We start from the raw sequence: 23,118 nt of genomic DNA, 5'->3' as shown, positions 1-23,118 counted from the left end.
TCTCTTGCACAATTCTTTGGTTATTATTTTCGTCCTGCCAGCTACGCCTAAACCCTTAAAAGGCTGTATGGGCTCTGACGCAAAGACCAGAGTATGTGCAAGAGAAACCACAATGCTGTTCTTATTAGGAAAGAAGATTTATTTATAGCTACTTAAGGGAGTTGACAAGAGATATAATTTATTATAATGCACTTAAGTTAGTATAAAAGTAGTGCCAGCAGCACTCAAAACTACAAGGGTCTGTCTGGGGTGTCAAGGTAGGTCCGTAATGTTCCAATGTCAGTCCCGTTCCCTGGGGACACGGACAGGCACGCTGCTTTTCTAGTTCTCTGGTCAGCCAGCCAAGGCATAGCTTGGTCAGGGTCAATGGGCTGCAGTCACCAAGCAACCCTCTTGTCTGGACCAACCTTAATGCACGGACACCCAGCGTTAGACAGCACTCATCGTTTACATCAAACACAGAGAAAAGGATAGAGAACCCACACCAAATGATAACGCGCTCACGACCACCAACCCTAATGCACGGACACCCAGCGTTAGACAGCACTGCCATCAGCTTGTCAGCATGGGTAGAAATAGGAACAATGTATTAGGAACAATGTATTAGGAACAACCTAGAGAGAGGAGTGGCATAGTACTACACACCTGTGATCAATTAGTGATTACACGTGTGGCAGAAAAGGTTTTGTCAAGTGCTCGTTAAAAAAGTGCCAATTACCACTACAAACCTGTGAAACATTACACTTTACTCAGTGATGGAGATGATTTCCAAGCACTGTTAATGACTAACAAGAATTTGACCCTGGATTTTTTGCTCTTTACCATTTTGTTCATTCAGCAGTCAAAAATCTACTGGAGATCATGGGCCTTAACGGTGCAGGTTTGATAGCCACTGTAGGTTTCTATGTTGCTGTCCTGGCCACTGGAATATGGGCTGCCAAGATATCAAAAGCTAAAAAGACCACTGGGACAGTCACAGAAGTGGCTCTGTTAGGGGGACGCTCCATAAATCTAGCTGTGGGTATTTTCACTATGACGGGTGAGTATTTGTGGTTGTGCCAGAAGCCGTATAGGTTTTCCTCAATATTTCAATTACACTCTTTAACTCGTTGTACTTTAATGTTGAATTGCTAGTGATATATGTATTTATTTGTGTGTGTTTCTTACAGCTACCTGGGTTGGGGGTGGGTTCATTCTCGGAGTGGCAGAAGCTGTCTACAGCCCAAATAAGGGTCTTATCTGGGCACTGATGCCACTCTATTATTCAGTATCATTTATTTTAGGTAAGTTTAGTCATTTGTAATTGTGAATGAATGAAGTAATGAAGTGGGAATTTGTCGGTTCATGGAGCCATATGTATACAGCAAACCAGAAGACCTAAGAGTAGTGGAGCAGAGATAAAAAAACAGCCACTTTTAATGTGTAATCTATTACATCACCCCTTTATGCACCCGAGAATTCATGGTCATATGATGGTTTTTTTTCCAGTGTTCTGAGGTAACTTTGAGTTAAACAGTTCAGATCAGACACAAGATGTTAGTGTCGTCCGCAATTAGCCTCTTATAAAAAATCAACTTGCTATCAACTCAAGCTTCCACAACTGGTCAGCGGATCCATTTAACATTTAACGGCTATGAGAGAAGATTAAGAAGATTCATTTGATAATTAAAAATTATTATTTTACAGTACGTAATCTGTTTTTTTTCTGGATTTATATTTCTTAGGTGGTTTATTCTTTGCTAAACCAATGAGGGAGAAGAAGTATGTTACCATGGTGGATCCATTTCAGATCAAATATGGCAAAGCTATGACTGGTCTTCTGGTCATCCCTGCCATTATTGGAGATGTGTTGTGGGTGTCATGTACTCTCATGGCTCTGGGTAAAATAATTACATATATTTTTTATATGTAAATTAATCGTTAATGACGTTATTTTTATTATTATGTAAGTGAAGAATATAATAACTTACTGACAAATGTCCAAAGTAGATTATTGTCATGTAAAGAAGTGCAGATAAATACAACTGTCATTTCTAGCCACCCCGGCTATTCACATCGTAGTTTAGTAATACAAATCTGAAATATTCAATCAGCATTTTTTTACCTATCATATATATATACAGTGGTGGCCAAAATTATTAGAACACCTGACAGATCTGAGAATAATTACCTTTCTTTTGCCTCCAAAACATGATTTAATTTCATAATGTTCATGAAACATGCAGATGGCTGTGGTGAGCACAACAAATATCAGATGAAGTGAATCCTACTGTTTTTATCCACTTTTAACTTTAATATGTGGTACGCCCACCTTTTGCAGTAATTACAGCAGCACATCTCTCTGGCATAGAGTCAATATATTTCTTGAGAACTTCAACACTAATGTTATCCCATGCCTTCTGCAACTCAAGCCAAAGGCTTTCCTTGGAATTTACAATAGATCTGTCGAGTTTATTTTCCAACTTGCCCCGAATTTGCTTGATGGGTTTGAAGTCCGGACTTTGAGAGGGCCGGTCCATCATTTTCAATGTTTTAGCAGATTCCTTGTCGCCGGTAGTTTCGGCAATAGTTAAAATAATGTTTAGGGTCATTGTCCTCTTGGAAAATAAATCCAGGCCTAATAAGACGTTTCCAAGAAGGAACTTTGTGCCTCACCAGAATGTTGTGTTATACTTTTGTATCCGTGATGCCATCAATTTAGCCAAAGTCACCTGTTCCTGAGGCTTAAATTGCACCCCACAGTATAATGCTACCCGCTCCTTGTTTAACTGTTGGCAAGAGATACTAATTTTTATATCTCTCCCCCTCACTTCGTGGAACATACACGCTTTGCTTGTTGCCAAACTATTCAAACCTGGACTCATCAGTACACAACACTTAAACCAATCTTTCTTTGTCCATTTCTTGTGTTATTTTGCAAATTTCAGGCGTTACACTCAATTGTTCTCTTTCAGTAATGTTTCTTTGCTGCTTTTCTGCCAAAAAGTCCTTCTTCTCCCAGTTTCCGACGGACAGTTGTTGAAGACACTAATGCACCATTAGTCATTGTGATGTTAATCTCGTCACACAGTTCTTGTAAAGTCTTTCTTCTGTCCTGAAGACTGAGAATTTTGAGATGCTTCACTTGTGTGTCTGAAAGTTTCTTTTTGAAACCTCTCCCCTTTCGGTTCTGGTGCCATGGTGGTCTAAAGTGTACTTTACAGTGCTTGGACTGCATCTCAAGTCCTTGGCTATGGGGCAGTAACTCCAGCCAGCATCAAAAAAAGCCTTTATTCAAACCCGTTGCTCACTCGTTAGCTCCTTCTTCACCTTAGCCATGTTCAAAGAGCAACATGTGGTTCAAGACTGCTTCTAGAGGCTTTGGATCTATACCATTTGGTGGTGTGGCCTCAGTGACAAAACACTGATGTTACCAATCACTTAATGAGCAGGATAGGCCTTGTACATTCAAAAGAATCGCCAAGGTGTGTCCTAAGACTCTTGCATCACCATCAATGTAACCACAATAACACCTGACAATGATTACAGAAGTAATTTGGCTTCTTCTGTGCAGGAACATGATTGTGTGACATTGACAGTGAAATAGGCCTAGCTTGTTTTTGTACGGAAAATGACCTAAATCTCAAAATGATGGCTCTATTCTATGGTTTATAGAGCATAATGATGACTTTGTAGATATTGAATTCGTTTTTAAGGTATTTTAAAGGCCAATTCAACAAAAACAACTGAAAACTCTTAAATATGTCTAGTGTTCTAATAATTTTGGCCACCACTGTATATATACAGTATATATATTCAAAATACATAAGTCAACCAGCTAGCTAGCTTTAATCAGGGCCAACTAGCTAGTTTTAAACCAAAACTCTTTACAGCTACTTCAAAGCAATATGCAGGTTTGAACCAGTTCAAGGTATGTCTTATATGGAGCTACTAGGTTTATAAAATGCTCTGATTCTGTTCGATTACTTTTCATGGTTATGTGAAGAAGAGATAAACATGACGATGAGAGATAAATGTTCAAATCTTCATAATAAACTCTTACTGTCCCCCTCATAATGAGAGATACTCAGTGGAGGGAATGTGTCTGATATTTTCCAGGTGGGACAATCAAAACCATCCTTGATCTGCCATATGTCTACTCTGTGGTCTTGTCAGCGGGTGTGGCGATCATCTACACCCTCCTTGGCCTACACCGATGTCATTCAGTTGATCCTAATCTTTATCGCTTTGGTGAGTTTCACCCAGTGCATGACCATATATAGTGGAAAGCGTATGAGCTATGATTCCAGGAGTACCGTATTTTCCGCACTATAGGGCGCACTGGATTATAAGGCGCACTGTCAATGAATGGTCTATTTTCGATCTTTTTCCATATATAAAGCGCACCGGACTATAAGGCGCATTAAGCGAAACAAAACAGTCAGTCAGTCAAACTTTATTAAACGTGTTCACAATAACTCTCAACATTGTTCAAACGTTAATGAGTGTATTCACAATAACTCCCAACCTATAAAAAAAAAAAACAGTCGGATACCGCTCAATCGAACGTTAGCATAATTTACAATAACTCAAAATGTTGTTGGTCTTAACTGAAGCTCTGCTAAAGCTTAGACCAAAAATCCATTGAAACACATAGTAGCTAGCTACCCTCGCTGCTTATAAGTATAACGCTAGCATGCTAGTTTGCCTCCAGTCTCTTGGCTCTTTCACTGCCGTTTTATGTAAGGTCAGCCATTCTAACTAGGTTCTACACATACGGGAAATACATTCCCTTTTTAATGGATAAAATATTGCAAAGTATTGTAGGTCTTAACTGTAGCTCTGCTAACACTTAGACCACAAATCCATTGAAACGCATAGTATCTAGCTACCCTTGCTGCTAATAAGTATAACGTTAGCATGCTAGTCTGCCTCCAGTCTCTTGGCTCTTTCACTGCCGTTTTATGTAAGGTCAGCCATTCTAAATAGGGTCTACACATACGTGAAATACATTCCCTATTTAATGGATAGAGAGCAACGCTCCCAGCATTACTCCATAGCAAATTACTCTAGTTGTCATTTCAAGCTTGCTGGAGAAGGCACTTCTAACACCAGCTAAGAGAGCAGCAGTGGTCTTAAGCAACGTACTGTTCGAGTGTTTATGTAAAGTACGGTAGCCATAATGCTGCAAGCGGTGCGGCTCTGTAGTTTACCAAAGTCGTACTAAAACATTTTGACAGAGCGCAGAGTACCACACAAAATCGCTTCAAGGTCAGTAAGCACAACCAGAATTAATCCATATATAAGGCGCTCCAGATTATAAGGCGCACTGTCGTTTTAAAGGCTTTTAAGTGCGCCTTATAGTCCGGAAAATACGGTATACTGTATATACCCAGAACATCTATCTTCTCTTAACATATATTGAAATTTCCTTCTTTACTCATTTTATCGAGATATCTTGTTGGTGGAATTGGAAGACCTCAATAAATTGTTTAACCGGGATATTGTGATATTAAGTGTGCTGGGTTGTGTTTCTTCTTTAGTGGCTCTGTGTGCCATTCATCCTTTTGAATCCCATCCCTCTTGACATCTCCGCCACAGCCTTCAATCAAACATACCAGCCGCCTTGGATTGGTCGTCTAGAGACACGTCTGGAAATGGCTGGATGATTTTTTTGTGCTGGTATGTAGTTAAACTCAAACATCCTTACTAAGCCTGACTAAATAGTGCCCTTATGGGTTGAAATGGATCCTGTTATAATGCTGCCTTAGCAATCTTTCTTTGTACCTGAATTCCAGCATCCTTAGCACAACCTACTCTCTACTCTGCCTCTGCCTACAACACACTACCTTCTTTCTCTTCAACATCTGATGGTATCAATTCATTTTGGAGCTGCGTTTTTCCTAAATGAAATCACTACTAAAATGAAATCACTACTAATTTAAATCCACTCCTTGAGTTCAGAGGCCCCCAGCCTTCTAATTGTCATTGACTTTGCAATCGATACAGCAAGTTCATGTTCTCATATGGAGACGTAAACAAAATATGTATATTCAGTACGTGTGTAATATTAAAAGTTGTCAATGTATTAATACTTTTCTGGGTAGGGCATCGGAGCCCTAGGTTTCCAGAGTTTTCACCAGAGGACCCTATCCTCTGCCTCAGCAGCCAAAGCACAGATCACATGTTTTGCTGCAGCGGTGTTGATCCCCATCCTGGGCATTCCATCTGTACTGATAGGAGCAGTGGCTGCATCTACAGGTTTGGGCTGCTTATCCATTGCTAAACATTGAGCCAAGTTGAGGATGTTACTGATCCCACATTTTACAGTATTATAACTTGTAATGTAAATTAATAAATCACATGATTCATGATTTATAGATAGGCTGAACAGGGAGCCACCCATTAATGACACACTGATCCACATTAAACAAAGTTCTCTACAGAATGTTCCTGTTAAAGGCGCAGTCCGCACTTCTAACTCACTATGCTTTTTGTCCGATTCAACACACAGCTTCTCGCGGTCCTCTAGCTGTCCATTCAGTGTATGCGGGAAAAGTCTTTAGTGTTGGTACACAGTCCACAGCTGCAAGGAACAACTTTTAAACAGTAAATACGCCGCCAAAATGTTTCCGAGGACAGAAAACACCAGGCTGCGAGGTTTATACATGTCGGAACCTTATGGGACAATATAATGCATTAGAAATGTAAAATCAATCTGACAACATGAAATTATCAAATTATCTCAAATTTACCAAGCAGTAAGTTAGTGGCACAGTATGGCATGGTGCAGCAGGAGTGAGTGAAACAGTTGAAGAGTGTTGAAGAGATGGCAATGGCAGAGACAGAAGAAAGAGAAGGGAGAGAGAAAATGAGAGTTTGAGTGAGAACAAAAGAAGGGCCAACACAGAAAAGAGAAGAGATCAGAATCAGAAGTCTGCCTCCCAATAGTTATGATTCACAGGGTTTCCTGCCCAACAAAGACAACAGCAATGGTGTGAATTCTGACTGGTCTACTGCTTTTCTAGCTATGTGATGCTGTGTGCATGTTTTTCCACAGACTGGAATCAGACTGATTATGGCACCCCTTCTCCATACGAGCACGGAGAGGCATATGGAATCCTGCCCATCTGTTTGCAGTACCTTTCTCCCTCCTATGTCTCCATATTAGGGATTGGAGCTGTGGCAGCAGCAGTTATGTCCTCCACAGATTCAGCCCTCCTCTCCAGTGCATCCATGTTCTCTACTAACATCTACAAGAATATCAGAAAACAGGTATGCAGAGTCACTAGTCAGTCTGATCTGCTACAGGAATACCCCCTTAAATAAGATGTGAATAAGGGACAATATCCTCAGTAAGCAAAACTAATGATTTAGATGAATGTGTACATCATGCAATAATGATTATGAATTTGTAACCATTTACTTAAAAAAAAGCATAATCTCTCAATGTGGGCATGAATGTATGTGTATGTGTGTGCGTGTGTGTACGTATGTATGTTTGTTTGTGTGTCTACAGGCATCAGACAGAGAGATCCAGTGGGTGATCCGAATCACTGTTGTTGTGACTGGTGTGGCAGGCACAGCTCTGACATTCTTTGAAAGCAGTATTTTGGTATTTTGGGTCCTTGGAGCTGATTTTGCGTACTGCATTATCCTCCCTCAGCTGATTTGTGTCCTTTTCTGTCCTGTCTCCAATGTTTACGGGGCAGGTGTGGGGTACTTGATGGGCATATTGCTGAGGTTGTTGAGTGGGGAGCCTCTGATAGGACTTCCGCCAGTTATCCATTTTCCAGGTGGTGAAATAACCGATGGTGTGTACGTCCAGCAAGCACCTATCCGATCAATAGCTATGCTCTTCACACTCCTCTGCATCCTTTTGTTCTCTTACCTCTTCACTCAACTATTCTGGCGTGGCATACTGCCCAAAAAGTGGGATGTCCTTGGGGTCGACAAGGTCATGACGCCAAGGCTGGATCAAACAGGAAGCAGGCCTAAAGGAGAGAGACTGATGATGTTGTCACCATCTGGCTCTAGCACTGTGAAGAGATGCAACTTGGAGGTGGAAGACAATACACAGCTTTAGGAATCTGACTTGCTTGAGCCCAGACGGAAGAGTTTATTTGGTAAATCTGTAGTGGACAACTTTACAAACTACTCATCTTAACTATTGCACTCAGGAAGTGTGTTTGGGACTTTGGGACCGCAAATTAGAAAACTTAAACATAGGTTTTGTTTAATACTATTTGGCAATATGGTCCTAGGAAGTTGGATTCTTCTATGAATGTATGTGAGTAGTATGCAGTGATGACTTCTGATTGTCAAGGTATTTCTCCTTTTTACATGTTTAACCCTCCTATTATCTTTAGGGTCAATTTCTTAATTTAATGGGGAAAACTGGGTAAACTCCAAATGAACACGATATGTTTTCAATGTCCTGTACACATGCGGTACCTATCGATGTACTTTGGGGTCAATTTGACCCCAGGCTGTTTTAGTTGTATAAAATATATAAGAAATACAGTGGGGAAAATAAGTATTTGAACCCCTGGCGATTTCACAAGTTTGGCCACTTGCAAATAAATGTGTGATCTATAATTGTAATGGTAGGTGTATATTAACAGTGAGAAACAGAATATCAACAAAAAAAATCCAGAAAAATGCATTTTTATAACATTTATGACTTTATTTGCATTTGATGCAAAAAATAAGTATTTGAACCCCTAGCAAAACTGACTGACAAAAATGACTTACTTGGTGGAATATCCTTTGCTGGCAAGCACAGACGTCAGACGTTTCTTGTAGATGGTCACCAGGTTTACACACATCTCAGGAGGGATTTTGGTCCACATCTCTTTGCAGATCCTCTCCAAATCTTTAAGGTTGCGTTTTCAATGGGAGGGAATGAGGGAATGAGGTTCAAGCCCAATATTCCACGTTACATGGCCCCATCCATAGTCCCCTTGATGCGGTGGAGTCCTCCTGTACCCTTGGCAGAGAAACAGCCCCAAAGCATAATGTTTCCACCTCCATGCTTGATGGTGGGTATGATATACTCTCGGGTCATATTCAGCATCCCCCCCCCCCCCCCCCCCCCTGTCAAACATGGCAAGTCGAGTTGATGCCAAAGAGCTTGATTTTGGTATCATCTGACCACATTCTATCTCCCAATCCTCCTTAGAATCATTCAAGTGTGCAATGGCAAACTTCAGATGGCCCTGTACATGCGCTTCCTTGAGCAGGGGGACCTTGCGAGTGCTGCAGTACTTCAAAAAAATTACGGCGTGGTGTGTTGCCAATGGTTTTCTTGGTGACTGTGGTCCCAGCTGCCTTGAGCTCATTCACAAGCTCCCCCAGTGTAGTTCTGGGGTTATTCTGCACCTTTCGAATGATCACTGATACCGCACGAGGGGATATCTTGCATGGAGCCCCAGACCTAGAGCGATTAACATTTGTTTGGTGTTGCTTCCATTTACGAATAATCGCACCAATAGTTGTCTGCATCTCACCAAGCTGCTTGCCAATGGTTTTGTAGCCCATTCCAGCCTTGTGCAGGTCTACAATCTTATCTCTGACATCCTTGGACAACTCTTTGGTCTTGCCCATGGTGGTGAGGTTGAAGGTGTGAAGTATGATTCTTTGGACCGGTTTCTTTTATAAACGTCACCAGTTGGGATGAGGTGTACCTTGTTAGACCTAATGAGGACTAATCTGTGTGCTTCTTGGGCACATAACTGGTCATTGTGAGCCAGAATTCTTACTGTTTTCTTGGGGGTTCAAATACTTATTTTTTGCATCAACCGAAATAAAGTCATAAATGTTATAAAATGCAGTTTTCTGATTTTTTTTGTTGATATTCTGTTTCTCAATGTTAAAATACACCTAGCGTAACAGGTATTCTGGATGTATAAGTATGTATTTATTTAAAGGCCTATTATTAGGTTGTCAACAAACAAACATAAAGTACTTAAAAGTACTGAAATATTTAGTTCCTTACTTATATGAAATATTACTTAAGTACAAGTAAAACTAACAATCGAAAAATCTACTCCAGTAAAAGTAAAAATTAGTTCATTTAAAAAGTAAAAGTTACTTACTTCCAACAACTTTATGGGGGTCGAGCCTTTACAGTGCAAAAAAGGACAAGGGGTCATAAATCCAATCCAAAAACTAGTTATTTTTAATTGAAGGAAAATCTTTGAAAATCTTTGCAAACATTTCGGGAGGTATAATGTGCAAATTTAGTTCAGGCCATCCCATAAAACATTTTCAAAATATTTTTTTGCACCACAAATGGTATGGCACTTTCGTTCGCATGGAAGAACATTTTAAATAAAAGTGCGCTAAACTACGTTTGAAATCATTATTGGATTTTGCGTATACAAATGCGATTAAAACCGTTAATCGTTGACCAGCCCAACTTTTTATATATTATTCAATACTGCTTTTATTTCCTAGTTTCACTTAATTATTGCACCTTCTCTCACTTTATGCAGCTGTCATATTATGCGACCCTATGCAGTATGTCTGTTTTATTCAGTTATCCCTCCGCGGGAAAACTGACGATAGACCGCGATGAATGTGGCCTATAATACGTCTCCATAGTTACTTCAGCGTCCTCAGAATTCCTCGCTGATGATAAACGCCCTACTAATGGCTAGAAAGAACTATGTGCATTTGATTGGCATTTCTAAAGGACAAATCGGGTAAGGAAGAGGCACAATCTCATTTAAGATCAGCCAATGAAATTCTTTAAAATCTGAAAGCTGCGCTGGTATTGGTCAACTGACCATGCCTTCCGTTTGAAACAACAATCTGACGCTTCCACAAGTCTTCAACATATCTGTGCTTACTTTTAAATAGTTCTGTGAGCAGTCCAGCTTCAGAGCAAACCACAACAAACAGAAACAAATATTTGACCAGCAGAGTTCTGCCAACTTTACCCTTTTAAGAACATGTCCACGAATTTGTAAGCCATTCTTGTTATGCTGAACACTCTGCAGACTCGTTAGCTAACTACCTTAATAGCTAGCTATCGATAGCTACCTACCCAAGCCTTTGGCGTTTTGTGGTTCGTGATATCGGAGGACAAGGGGCTTTTAAAGTTGGTATTTTTCAAGCGAATGCATTTCGGAGTTTCGTGGGATGACGGCAAGACAAGGATTGCCAAAACACAAGGTAAGCGATGCATTTATGTACTCCGTTAGCTAACTATGTCAAACTGAACTACCAGTTAACTTTTGTAGCGCTACAGTCTTCTACACACAACCCTCCTAGTTGGCTAAGCATCCCGTCAACTCTTTAAAATAATGATGTACATGTTAATAGGCGGTGGGCCAGAAATCCTATCTTGCAGGTTCGTCGGAGTGATCAGGTGGCAACTTGTTTTTTGCTGATATCAGTACATAATAGTACATAAATCAATATTCTAGGTGTTGCCGTCGTCGAAAGTTGCACATTGATTTAAAAAACAAGGTTGAAATAGCGACATTTGTTAATGTGGGAATTTGACTAAAATTGGCCAGTTCAACCAGAAATGTGCACCAACTCCTTTTGGAGTGCTTCACAAAAGTGAAACTTCACAGGTAACTGTGTATTATGCCTGTAGCTGCCAAATGTGAGGACCCTGCCTGATGTGAGTCCGCCAATAGGATGTCTAGAGTCCGCCGCTGCCTGATGTGAGTCCGCATGCGCAAACACAAACGGTTTACGGCAGAAGGCTCAGGAGCAAACTATCCAAGACGTGCATTCTCATACATGGTTTAATATCAACGTATCTGGCTTCTCTTAACGCATAATGTAGGTTTATTTAACGTAGTGTTTTATAATTTTGTCAACGGTTTACAGCATAAGGCTCAGTGTCAACATATGGGGCTATGTTGTATTACTGTTACTAGTAGGCTAATGAATGCACTGCTTAACTAATAATTCAATAAACATGAAGCTTAACATCATAAACCTTGGTGGATTTCAAACGTAAACAAATGCGCTTGTCATTCCACTTCATGCTGTAGCCTACACCACCGGCATTACCTGGCTCGTTGTACTACAATAGTGTCGCAAAGTTTGCGCATGCGGCCTCACATCAGGCAGGTCCTCACATTTGGCAGCTACAATGCCTACCAACATTTCTCTGTGTGTGAAATGGCAGTTAGGCATAGCGCCACCATGTGGTAGGTGAATGAACTGCTTGAAATCACTGCAGCTACTGTGTATTTCATATATGAAAAAAATATGAAGTTAATGTGTATATTTTATTAAACATACTTTGTGAAATGTTTGTTGATGTCTTTGCAAAATGACAAAATGGCATGGCAACAAAAGTACCACAGGTTAACAGTGAATTTGAACTCAACATACATTGCTTGACATCACTGATAATTAGCAGATTATGGCTTGTCATAACTATGAGCACATTACCACGTCAGCTATTGCATTTTGTCTTTACGTGACCCTTTGACACAAGAATGATAGACAAGGTGGAATATCCAGTAATTGCCAACTATGGGTCAAAGGTCAATTTTGGTATCAATAGGCCTACATACTGTCAATTTTATCAATATGTCATCATTATTATCCTGTGAAAGTCAGCCTCATGAAGCTCACTGTGTTTGGGGGCAGTGGGCTGGGGCTGAGGGCAGTGCTGGGGGTTAGGGTTAGTGCTGGGCAGTGCTGGGCAGTGCTGGGAGCACTGTGTGTGTCTGTGGGACCCTCAGAGAGCTTTAATAGCAGGCAGGCTTTTTTGGGCCTAAAGGAGGACAAGTGTGAGCCATTGGGGCTTGCTGTGACTTCAAACAGTACACTGGGCAGTGCTGGGAGCACTGTGTGTGTCTGTGGGACCCTCAGAGAGCTTTAATAGCAGGCAGGCTTTTTTGGGCCTAAAGGAGGACAAGTGTGAGCCATTGGGGCTTGCTGTGACTTCAAACAGTACACTGGGCAGTGCTGGGAGCTCTCTGTGTGTCTGGCTGACCTTTGGGGACCTTTAATAGACAGCAGGGTTATTAGGCCTGTCTGGGGAGGTGTTTTGGATGGTTTACCACCAAACAAAGATGCCCTTCAACTGCACACTGCACGAGCATCTTACCAGGCAGCCATACATAGGCGCTGTCTCAAGGCATGGATACAGGCACCCAGTCCAGTAGGCCATGGGTGGCAAATGGAAGGAGAGAGCATCTCATTCCAGTGGACATCAGGTCCTGTGGCTCCTCTGAGTGTGCTGCAGAGTGTCTCTTGCAAGTGTAAGAAGGGGAAGTGCAGTTCACGTACTTGTTCATGTCTTTCTGGTGAACTACCTTGCACTGACCTTTGTCGCTGTGTTGACTGTCAAAACAATGATGCAGAAGAAGATGATGCTGTGAGCAGTGGTGAAGATGACAGCGAAGATGATTTGTAGATGCGTGTAAATATGAAAGTCAGCCTCTTTATCGAATTTACTATTGACTGAGACTACCCACACAATAACTACTGTGTATGCCTTTTTTTGATTGTTCTCCGGTTATGGGTTTTACATACTGTACATGAGTGTTTTGCTTAGTTGTGACTGTTTCTGTATTGATGTCTCAATGTCAAATGAGAGATTATTTGCCCTGATCAAGAGACAAGTTAAGATGGGAACATGTGTGTTCCAATTGAATAAAATTAATAAAACTTTAATTTTCTTTAATCTTTCTTTAATTTTTTAATTAATCTTCCATTCTTCAATCCTTGAGTCTAGATTGTAATGTATATGTATGCTGTTCTACAATATAACAATCAACTGTCATGTTTGGAGAAAAACATGGCTTGAAGTAAAGAAACGGTCCAAAACCAGCATTTGAAGTCAGTTTGAACTAGCCCCCTGCACCCCCCCCCCCCCCCCCCCCCCACACACACACACACACACACACACACATACACACAGTTTTCAGTTTCATGGAAAATGTTGTTACAGAGCTATCTGTAAAATGTTATCACTGAACAGGAAAGAAAACTTTAAAACTCTGTTTCTAACCATAAATAAGCAAAAATGAATATAGCGCCCCTTGTGGTGGTCAAACGTGCAGGCTGACGCCGTGGCAACAGCCAGATTTGGATTCAGCACCCCCAAATTGATCAAGAAAACATGTTTTTAAGTTGCCACCAAACGGTCACAACGAAACTCACTTTCCAGATGAGCTATGATTTCTGGCCCGCTGCCTATAACCCATGTTAACCCATGATTGTGGCAGCCAGCTGGCTAGATCCCCACCGGTGTTTCATTGATCTGAATAAAGTAATTCAAGAAAATGTGCATTGGCTCAACTGACATTGACGATTCTTTTGTTTAATCCGAATAGTTTATGTTAGCTAACCTTACACGCCGCGTCCATTTACACTGAGTTGTCATTCGCAGGTGATCTCCTCCGGGAGATTGACAAGCAGCAGTCGAGGACAACCCGTCAAGAAAAAGTCAGTGCAACGTTACTGTGACAATGGTTGTGGTGAAATTGTCCAGCACTAGGTTAGTGTTTCAGACATAGAGGTTTTTAAACGAATACGATAATTGTTTTCTTTTAGGCTACCCAGTAGACCAACACCTGCCACTGAACCTCATTACTCTCTTTACTCCACGGACTCCGAGGATCAGGTAAATATTCAAATGTAATTCTTATGCATAGTGATGGCAATGGAAAGTCGTCAGCTGATGACCATTGATGATTAAATAGTGTGCATATGTCTCAATTGATCAGGTCACAACCATTCACAAAGGATTAGATCGCTGTGCAGCTTTGCTCACTGGAATTCTTCAAGCTGAACAAGAAGGTAATTGTTTGCTACCATTTCATTAGAAAGCTCTGCCATGTGTAGATTGTCACACTGTAAGTGAATGGAATTTTATGTCACAGAATCCAAACCATCAAATGCCAAAGGAACAAAGAGCGTCCCCTCCAAACCCAAACCTGTTGCGGTGAAACGGGAGGCAGACAGGAAGAAGCCTGTGAGGAAAACTAGCTGTGCTTCTGTCTCAGGGGAAAGACAAGGTAACTGCCACATACCTTTGCAATTGTGAATTCAACTTGACACTTCATGTATTTGTTTATAAATATACAAATAAATATAAAAACAGTCAATGACCAATAACTAAGAAGTAAAACCATGTTAAATAATGTTGTTGATTTCACATAACATTGTAATCCAAAATAAAATGCTTGTAAAATCCCATTTTAGCAGTAGAGTGAGCAGTTTTTTTTAATGCCTTATTTACCCTACATCCATTTACCCAGCTCCAGTGCAGAAGACCAACTCATCCTCCCGCACTCAGCCCGGGCAGAGAGGGCAGCCATGTTATCCCGAGGAGTCCAGACCCATGAGAGATCCAGGACTGGGATCACTTAAGCCCCTTCCTCAGATGGCCCCACCTGTGGCCACAGCTGCTCAGTGGGATCTCATGCAGACACAGGCCAGACCCCTGACCTATCAGCAGCCGCAGGGAAGCTGCATCAGCCTGCCATCACCTGGTGAGCTCATTTATTAATTAAAAAATATATTTATCATATATTTATCATGTCTATTAGGGATGTGCATCTCATCACTGAGGAAGATGCGATACACATCTCGATGCACTGCCAACGATCCGATACATTAAAGATACATAAAAGCAGCTACTAATGCGATACGATACGATTCACCCCTATTGCGATGCAGTACGATTCGACACGATGCGATTCGACACGATGCGATTCAACAAGGTGCGATACAAAATAATGCAATTTTATATTATTCATAATGATTCATTTATTTGTCATACAACAAATCATTAAAAAGGTATCTGACAAAATATAACATGTATATGTAACGTGTGTAAGTGTTCTCTAAATGTCTTATTTTTTTTATTTTTAACTGTAGGCCTACCAAGCAGTCACAACACAGTTTGCTTCATCCTAAACATGTGGATCAAATGCCTCACGCAATCAATTTAACTTATTTGCCCTATTTTAAGGTTTTTCTTTAGGTTTTGAGTTGATCCACATGATCAGGATGAAGAAAAAAGTATAATGGAGACTAGCTGCTAGATTTCCTTTTCCAATTTAAGGAAGGCACAGGTAAATTCAAATAACAAATAGAGAGTTTAGCTACGGTATATGGAGTATATTCTTACCTCTTCCTCCATCATCACCTCTGCTATTATCTTTAAAAATACCATGTCCTTGGTGCCGTGGTCTTCAAAGAAAGCCAGGTCTTTGAAACGTGGTTCAAGCGCCAGTGTTGTGTCTGAACGCGTTCATTGAATGAAAGTTCATGAACTCGTTCATAATTTTGGTGAAAGTGAACTGAACGTAGGGTATTACTGTCTGATTAACGATACTGTGAGCGTGTTCATTCTGGTGTCTGAGAACTGCACGTTCACTCTTTTTAATTTCGTTCAATAAAGTGCTAGATTTCTAGAGACTTCCATGCGAAAAACACCGTTAGTAATAGTCGCTTATCCCACTGTCTATTCCTGTGAGAGCCCCGAAGTTGTGTAGAGGCCGAGAGCGGTATTGCAGACAGATAGTGATTTTAGAAAAGTTATAGACTTCACGAGAAGCGGCCATTAACAGCAGTGGAGATGAGAGCACGTTTAAGAAACAGTAAGAGAGGTGGAATCTATCTAAATATAAAATGATTGGTCTTGTATTGAGATTATACCGATACAAAAATGTTAGAACCGATGCATCGCGATTCATCTCACATTGTATCCGGTCCACACTTTTTTGATCCGGGCCATCGTATCGTGAACTTTTATGCCGGTGCATCGTGGCGAACCGGTGAATCTTCCCATCCCTAATGTCTATACATTTAGCAGATTCTTGCAAACGCACTTGGTTTTATACATTTTTCATTAGCATATGAGCTCCCTGTGGACCAAACCCTGGGCTTGGCGTTGTCTGCACTTTGTTCAACTAATGAGCTACGCTTCCTCTCCTCTCTTCTCCTCTCTCCTCTCCTCTCCTCTCCTCTAAAGTGTGTTCAGAGCTGTCTCATCCTCAACCTGCAGCTCCCATTCACCTTGTGATTTTGTTTTTTGTAAAGGTCATCAGGGCTCCACTATGTTTAACTACCGCCTGGCCACCTCCACTCCTATACTTGGTCCTCAGGATGCAACCAACTCCCAGCCTGTAAGTTTCTCTTAGAGTCGATAGATGTCCCTGTAGAATGCAATTAGTAGCATACTGTGACGGTCAGTCGCATTGGCAGCTTGTGTTTTGGGGGCTTCTTTCTTGGAGCACTTTCATACAATGATGAAAATGATTAACTACACAGACTTAACAAGAGGCTGGAGTATCAAATGAACTATCAAGAGAGCTGAATGAGATTGTAACAAGTCAGCTGTCCAGAAATCAGAATGTTAAAGCAACAGTATGTAGGAATAATCAAGTTTTTGAAGTTTTTTTTTCGTAGTCAACAGTGTAATCTTCACATTTATTTTGAGGTCAGATAAAAAAACACTAATTTTGCCACTAGCCACCTAGGCTATGCTGTCCTGTGGTACGGGACAGAACTTTCCACGCAATTGTGAGAAAAGCTTTCACAGCTTGACGTTGGCAACTATATTGCCATAGGACACCAGTAAGCATGCTAGCAGGCTTTTATCAGTGCAAACTGTGCTACTGTTCGTGTTCACAGTGTTTTTGTATACCAGGTTTAGGTAGTAATCTGGTTAGATTTATACCAAAACTTAAATGTTGGAGTGTTTTGTTTTTATGTGTTTCTTGGAATTTGCAGTGCACCTCAAACCCTATGCAAGTTCATGCAACACCAGATGCACAGCTGCAGCAGTTCACTCAGCACTGGATAATGACTGCAGCCCCCTCTGTCCCACATGGAGTTATGTCCACAACCGCCACACCACACCTGACTGTTCTACAGCATCCAGCCATCACCAGCATGCCGGCTCACATTACCACAGCTACAACGGCCCCACCAGTAGCCATCACAAACATGCCTGCTCCTTTATATACTCACGCTGCTGTCACAACTGCCCCACCTCAGCAGCCTCTACTGCCCCAACATGGGGCTTTTGCCCCTGGACAGGTTGTTCCTGGTCACCCCAGCCCCATCGTTAATGCTTTCCCCGCTGCAGTGCCAAATCAAGATGCACCCCAGGTGCTACACAGCATCAACCCTGCTGCTTCTGGGACTCTCAGGTCGTACCCCGTCTCAGCACACGGGTCCCGTGCACCTGTCCAGGCGGTGGGAGATCAGGGCCAGCCTCGAGCGTGCCTGTCTGGGGGGAGCTCTGAGTACAGCGTCACGAGCGACGAGGACGAGGTGGACAGGGTGGACACCACGCCTGTGAGAGACAGCGACTCCCAGAGTGGCACGGGCACACCGGCTGTCCTCAAGGCCAAACCACTTAGCCCGGAGAAGACCGCCAAGAAGGTCATGACTCTCCAATACCTCCTCGGGGAGCTGAAAGCACTGGTTGTGAACCAGGGTAAGAAAAATATATTTTGACAGGAGGTTAAATTGATTGATGATTTTGATCTATTAAGCTATCTATCTATCTGTCTATCTATCTATCTATCTATCTAACTATATATATTACACAGTATTTACACAGTATATATTGATAGCCTAACATGTTGCGAGCACAGAATTGGAAGAGGAATAGACATTTCTATTACCATCTTACCATGTCAAACCTTAACTGACAGGGGTGCCGATGACTCATATTGATCATTTCATAGCCTATAACCCTTCAGCAGGTCACGGTCACACTTAGGGGTGTGCCAAATAATCATCATGACGATGCATCGCGATTCTAATTTTCACGATCTACTGCATCGATTGTTGACGCCAAGTGTCGATTATTAATAAAAAAAAAAATATTTATTTATTTTTTTATTTTTTTTTAATTGCATGAATGGTTGGCGAACATCAAGCATTTCCGGCCGCGCGATACTGCGACAAGTCATTCATAAACAAAACATGCAGTGTATCCAGTAATAATAATATTTGTGTTAAGTAACCTCCAAAAGTCGTTTCAATAAATACAGCTATGTATGAACTGAGTTGCTTTGAGTTATCAATTGAACACACTATCCAGATCATACACAGCCAGTCAGCCACTGGTAATGGCTTAATTTTTTTCTAACAGTGTTCAGTGAAAATTCGCAATGCATCGCAATGCATCGCAATAATTCAAGTATCGCGATGCATCGTGATAGAATCGCATCGTGGCATGTGAATCGTGATACGGATCGAATCGTGACTTCTTTGGCAATACCCACCCCTAGTCACACTGGTGTGTTTAAAATGTGGTAAAATAAATGAATGTTCTAAACAATATCTGGGTCCATCGACCTGGATTTGTTGATGAACTAATTACTTTATTAGAATGTTCAAAACTTACCTGCTGAAGGGTTAAATAAACAAGAGATTGCCTCTGTACGCTTATTAGTATCCATAGTAACATAGTAGTCTTTAAGGCCCCCAGTAAAATCTGAAGTTCTGGACACTAGATCATTGCTTATGCCCATTATACTTCTTTCATTTCTATGATTGTGCCAGTAATTGATTTTCTTGCCGTAGCAGCCAATCAATAAGTTTAATGAGAATTGAAAATATTAATAATTGAAAAATTAAAGATTGATTGTTTTTGTTAGATGCAGTTGGATACAAGGTCTGGCAAAATTTCACAGTTCCAAACTGAATTTGTGTGTGTGTGTGTGTGTGTGTGTGCGCGTGTGTGTGTGTGTGTGTGTGTGACCATCCTTGCCTTCTGTGGTGGCGTAACATCTCCAACAGACAGTGCAGCTGTGCAGCTGATCAATGAGGTGGAGAACAGCATCTCTCTCCTGCCAGCTATGGTGGGCTCCACCAACATCCAGGCTGAGCTCGCTTTGGCCCTGCAACCCCTACGCAGTGAGAATGTACAGCTACGCAGGTCAGACACACACACACACACACACACACACACACTGTCTCTCAGACTATCTACAGACAGACCTGCACACAAACACACTCTCCTTCACACCCTCCTACTCACAGGTACTTAGAGAAATATTTACATAGTCACACACAGAATGGATAGCTACAGATATGGGTTGTTGTCTCCAATACACACACACAAACGCAGATGTTATCTAACATAGGGGTATTTTGTAGAGTCAGTTAAAGGACAGTGCTACCCCAAAGGCTACAGAAATGCATTTTGTGTGCTGAACGTGGAAGAACCTAATTTAGATTCCAAAAGGACTGGATTTGGTGTCCTCGAGCATTGGATGTGACCACTACAAGTGGAGTTTCTATTTGAAACAAAGACTTCAACAGAGATCACAGGAGATAATGAATAAATGCATGTTTAGAAAATATCCATCAAATGTCAGCACAGTCTTTCTGTCACCACAAAAAATGCTAAGGATAATTACAAAACAAAAAAAACCGCTTAGAACCAGAGTAGAAGGCTCTTTAAATAAAATTACTTGAATCTACCTGATCTAGTATGTATTAAATGGTATGTGTTTTTTTTTAATTGTTGATCCAGGCGCCTAAGGATCCTTAATCAGCAGCTGACGGAGCGCGAGCGAGCAGAGAGAGAGGCCAGGCCTGTGGACTGTGACCTAGAGAGTAAGTAGACCCCTCTGGCCACACACATGTTAAGCCTTAGTCATGCATCCACTCCATACACAATACGTGTGCTTCCCCTCAAACTGACCCCATGACCTTGGAGTTTTTAGAATCTTGCTTTACCTGTTGACCTGCTATGACATGATAAAGTACTGCGTCCCTGGTAGTTGATTTTGAAGAGCATTGCAAACAACACTGGTACTCTGCCAGTAAAAGTGGTTATGCCCTAAATTGTTGAGATTCGAGGAAGAACGGTGCGGTGACTGAGACCAGCACAGATTTTAGGTAAGTGTCTCCTCTCCCATCATGTGTGCAGTGACCTCGCTACAGTCCCTCAACCTGACCCTGCAGCTCCAACTAAGGGAGACTCACAAGGAGATGGAACAGGTACAGCTGGAGAACAAGGAGCTACGGCAAACTGTGGAGGACAAAGAGAGCGAGCTACAGTTGAGCAGACAGCAAAGTGAAACAGAGAGCAGTCGCATAAGGATTGGTAAAGGCTGCCATCATTTATTTGTTTATTTATTGTGTCTTTCTCAATTGGATAAACAATATGAAGTCAAGTCAAATGAATTGTGTTATACATTTTTCATGTACAGATGTCTGCGATGCTTTATCTGAAATGAGAAACTATCAGAGTAAACTGGAGACTTCTATGATGGAGAATACTGCACTGTCAAGCTCTCTCCAGCAGAGGGAGGCAGACATCTGCAGACTGCAGGAGGTTGTTAGGTAAGTCTGATTGAACAACTTTTTTTTTAAATTTTTTTTACTTAAATCATTAACATTGCAAATGGTCTTGAAGAGAACCTTTTACGTTTTTTCCCCCATTTTGGTAGTATGTTATATAGCTTTTAGTGCATGTAAACAGTCTACAAAATTACAAAGCCTAAGGTACACACCAGAAGGAGTAACACATACACTTTTCTAAGCTGCCTGAAACGCCTGGTTAAATTCAAGCCCCTTTCCTTTGTTACAAGTTGACACTATCATAATACAATCCTTATTGCCTGCCTAGAGTGTTTCTGATAGAAAGAGAATAGAGATGTATGAGAACAATTTGTTTTTGAAACATTGAGTACTCTAGAAGACCCCCAAAATAAAATTATGAACACTGAAAATGTTCTCTTCCAGCAAGTCAATTCCATTATATGTTTTCCTCATCATCTGATAGGAATCTTCAAGGGAAACTCACAGCGACCTCGACAGAGCATCTTAAAGTGATGGAAGCACCCAAGACAAATCAACAGCTCAGGAAACACAATCTCGAAGTGCATCAGCAGGAGCAGATGAGTTCCTGTGGATCTGACGACGTCTCTGACTCGGTCAAAATCTACTTTCACTCAATGGAAGAGGGAAATATGAGCTCTTCCCCTCCACGGTCTCATCTCAGCCCACAGAACACCCCAACTCGCCCCTCTGCACAGTGGAGAGGTGCTGGGCTCAGTCCTTCACGTGAGAAACTGTACCCCCCCAGATGCCAGGGGGTGGGCATGGTGGGAAAGGAAAGCTACAGTGTGGGTAGTGAGCAAAGGCTGGGTGGGACTGAGTTCGCCCCTTTGAAAGAGAGCGGAGAGGCACGGGCGGCAGCGAATGGGTCTCCTATAATGATGGAGAGGTTTGTAGATGGATCTGGTGCTTTGAAGTCTTTAACTGACATCATGGATAGAATGGCCTTCACAGCCAGGGGCCTGCCATGTGTGGACAGCAACAGGCCATCTAATAACACCGGTGCAACCTCTCTCTTGAAAGTCAACCCTGGTGTCCTCCCTGTCCCATCATGGACTTCTAAACACCAGTTGGAGCTGGGCGAGACGCTGGCACCAGCATACACAGGGCGGCCATCCATTATGGAAAGTTCCCTCTCTTCCTCCAACAGCGAGTCCCAAACCTCTAACTGTAGCATGAATTCCTGGTCTACCTTTAACACGCGTGACGAGGAGGTCTTCCGCACCGGCCTGGTAGCACTGGATGCCAGTATAGCCAGGCTTCAGAGAACCCTCGAGGTCGATCTGAAGAGATGAAGATGCTGAGCTTTCTACATAGGACTCTATTTATTGAACTGTTAGTGTCAAACGCCTAATAGAAGGAGTACAGAACAACAGCGTGTTTTTAACTGGGTATATGTGTGTGTGTACATGTTTGTGTGTGTTGTGTGGTTTTTAATCACTGGTTTAAATTATTGAATTTTAATAAAAAAAATATTCGTGAGGATGCATTGTGTTTTTCATGTTGGGCTAGTATAACCTTTGCTCAGGAACCTACTAATTAGGAACTGGTTATATTTAAAAAATAAAGTAAACCATTTTTCAAAATATTCAGAATTGGATACAACTCCTAATTTATCCCCTTTCTAAGTAATTAACATCAAATACCAAATTTACCGTATGGCATGTTTGCTGTATTTACAGGCAAGTATTATTCGAAATTTTACATGAATACTTCTCTCAGATAGGAACACAACCACTAGGGGCGTAGGTTAAAAGAGTATTTTTATGGCGCATAGTAATGATGTCACCGTTACTTTAGAAACCAGAAGCGTCTTGAACGCTAGGTTTATGCATTACT

General features: G+C 41.5%; 1 protein-coding gene across 1 annotated transcript; it reads left to right on the top strand.

Annotated features, from left to right (window-relative positions):
- Positions 1-861: 861 nt before the first annotated feature.
- LOC308362830 (high affinity choline transporter 1-like) lies at positions 862-8,065 on the top strand (the record flags this gene model as incomplete). The annotated part of the gene is made up of 6 exons (XM_080835558.1): positions 862-1,039; positions 1,170-1,283; positions 1,725-1,855; positions 6,087-6,240; positions 7,040-7,254; positions 7,499-8,065. The coding sequence occupies 6 exons, from the start codon at positions 862-864 to the stop codon at positions 8,063-8,065; spliced, it is 1,359 nt and encodes a 452-aa protein (XP_080691684.1).
- Between the last annotated feature and the right edge of the window lie 15,053 nt (positions 8,066-23,118).

Source organism: Sprattus sprattus (genome assembly GCF_963457725.1).
Source record: "Sprattus sprattus genome assembly, chromosome: 3".
NCBI classification, from domain to species: Eukaryota; Metazoa; Chordata; class Actinopteri; order Clupeiformes; family Clupeidae; genus Sprattus; species Sprattus sprattus.
Note: the sequence above shows the minus strand (reverse complement) of the source record. Positions and strands in the feature narration are given on the sequence as shown.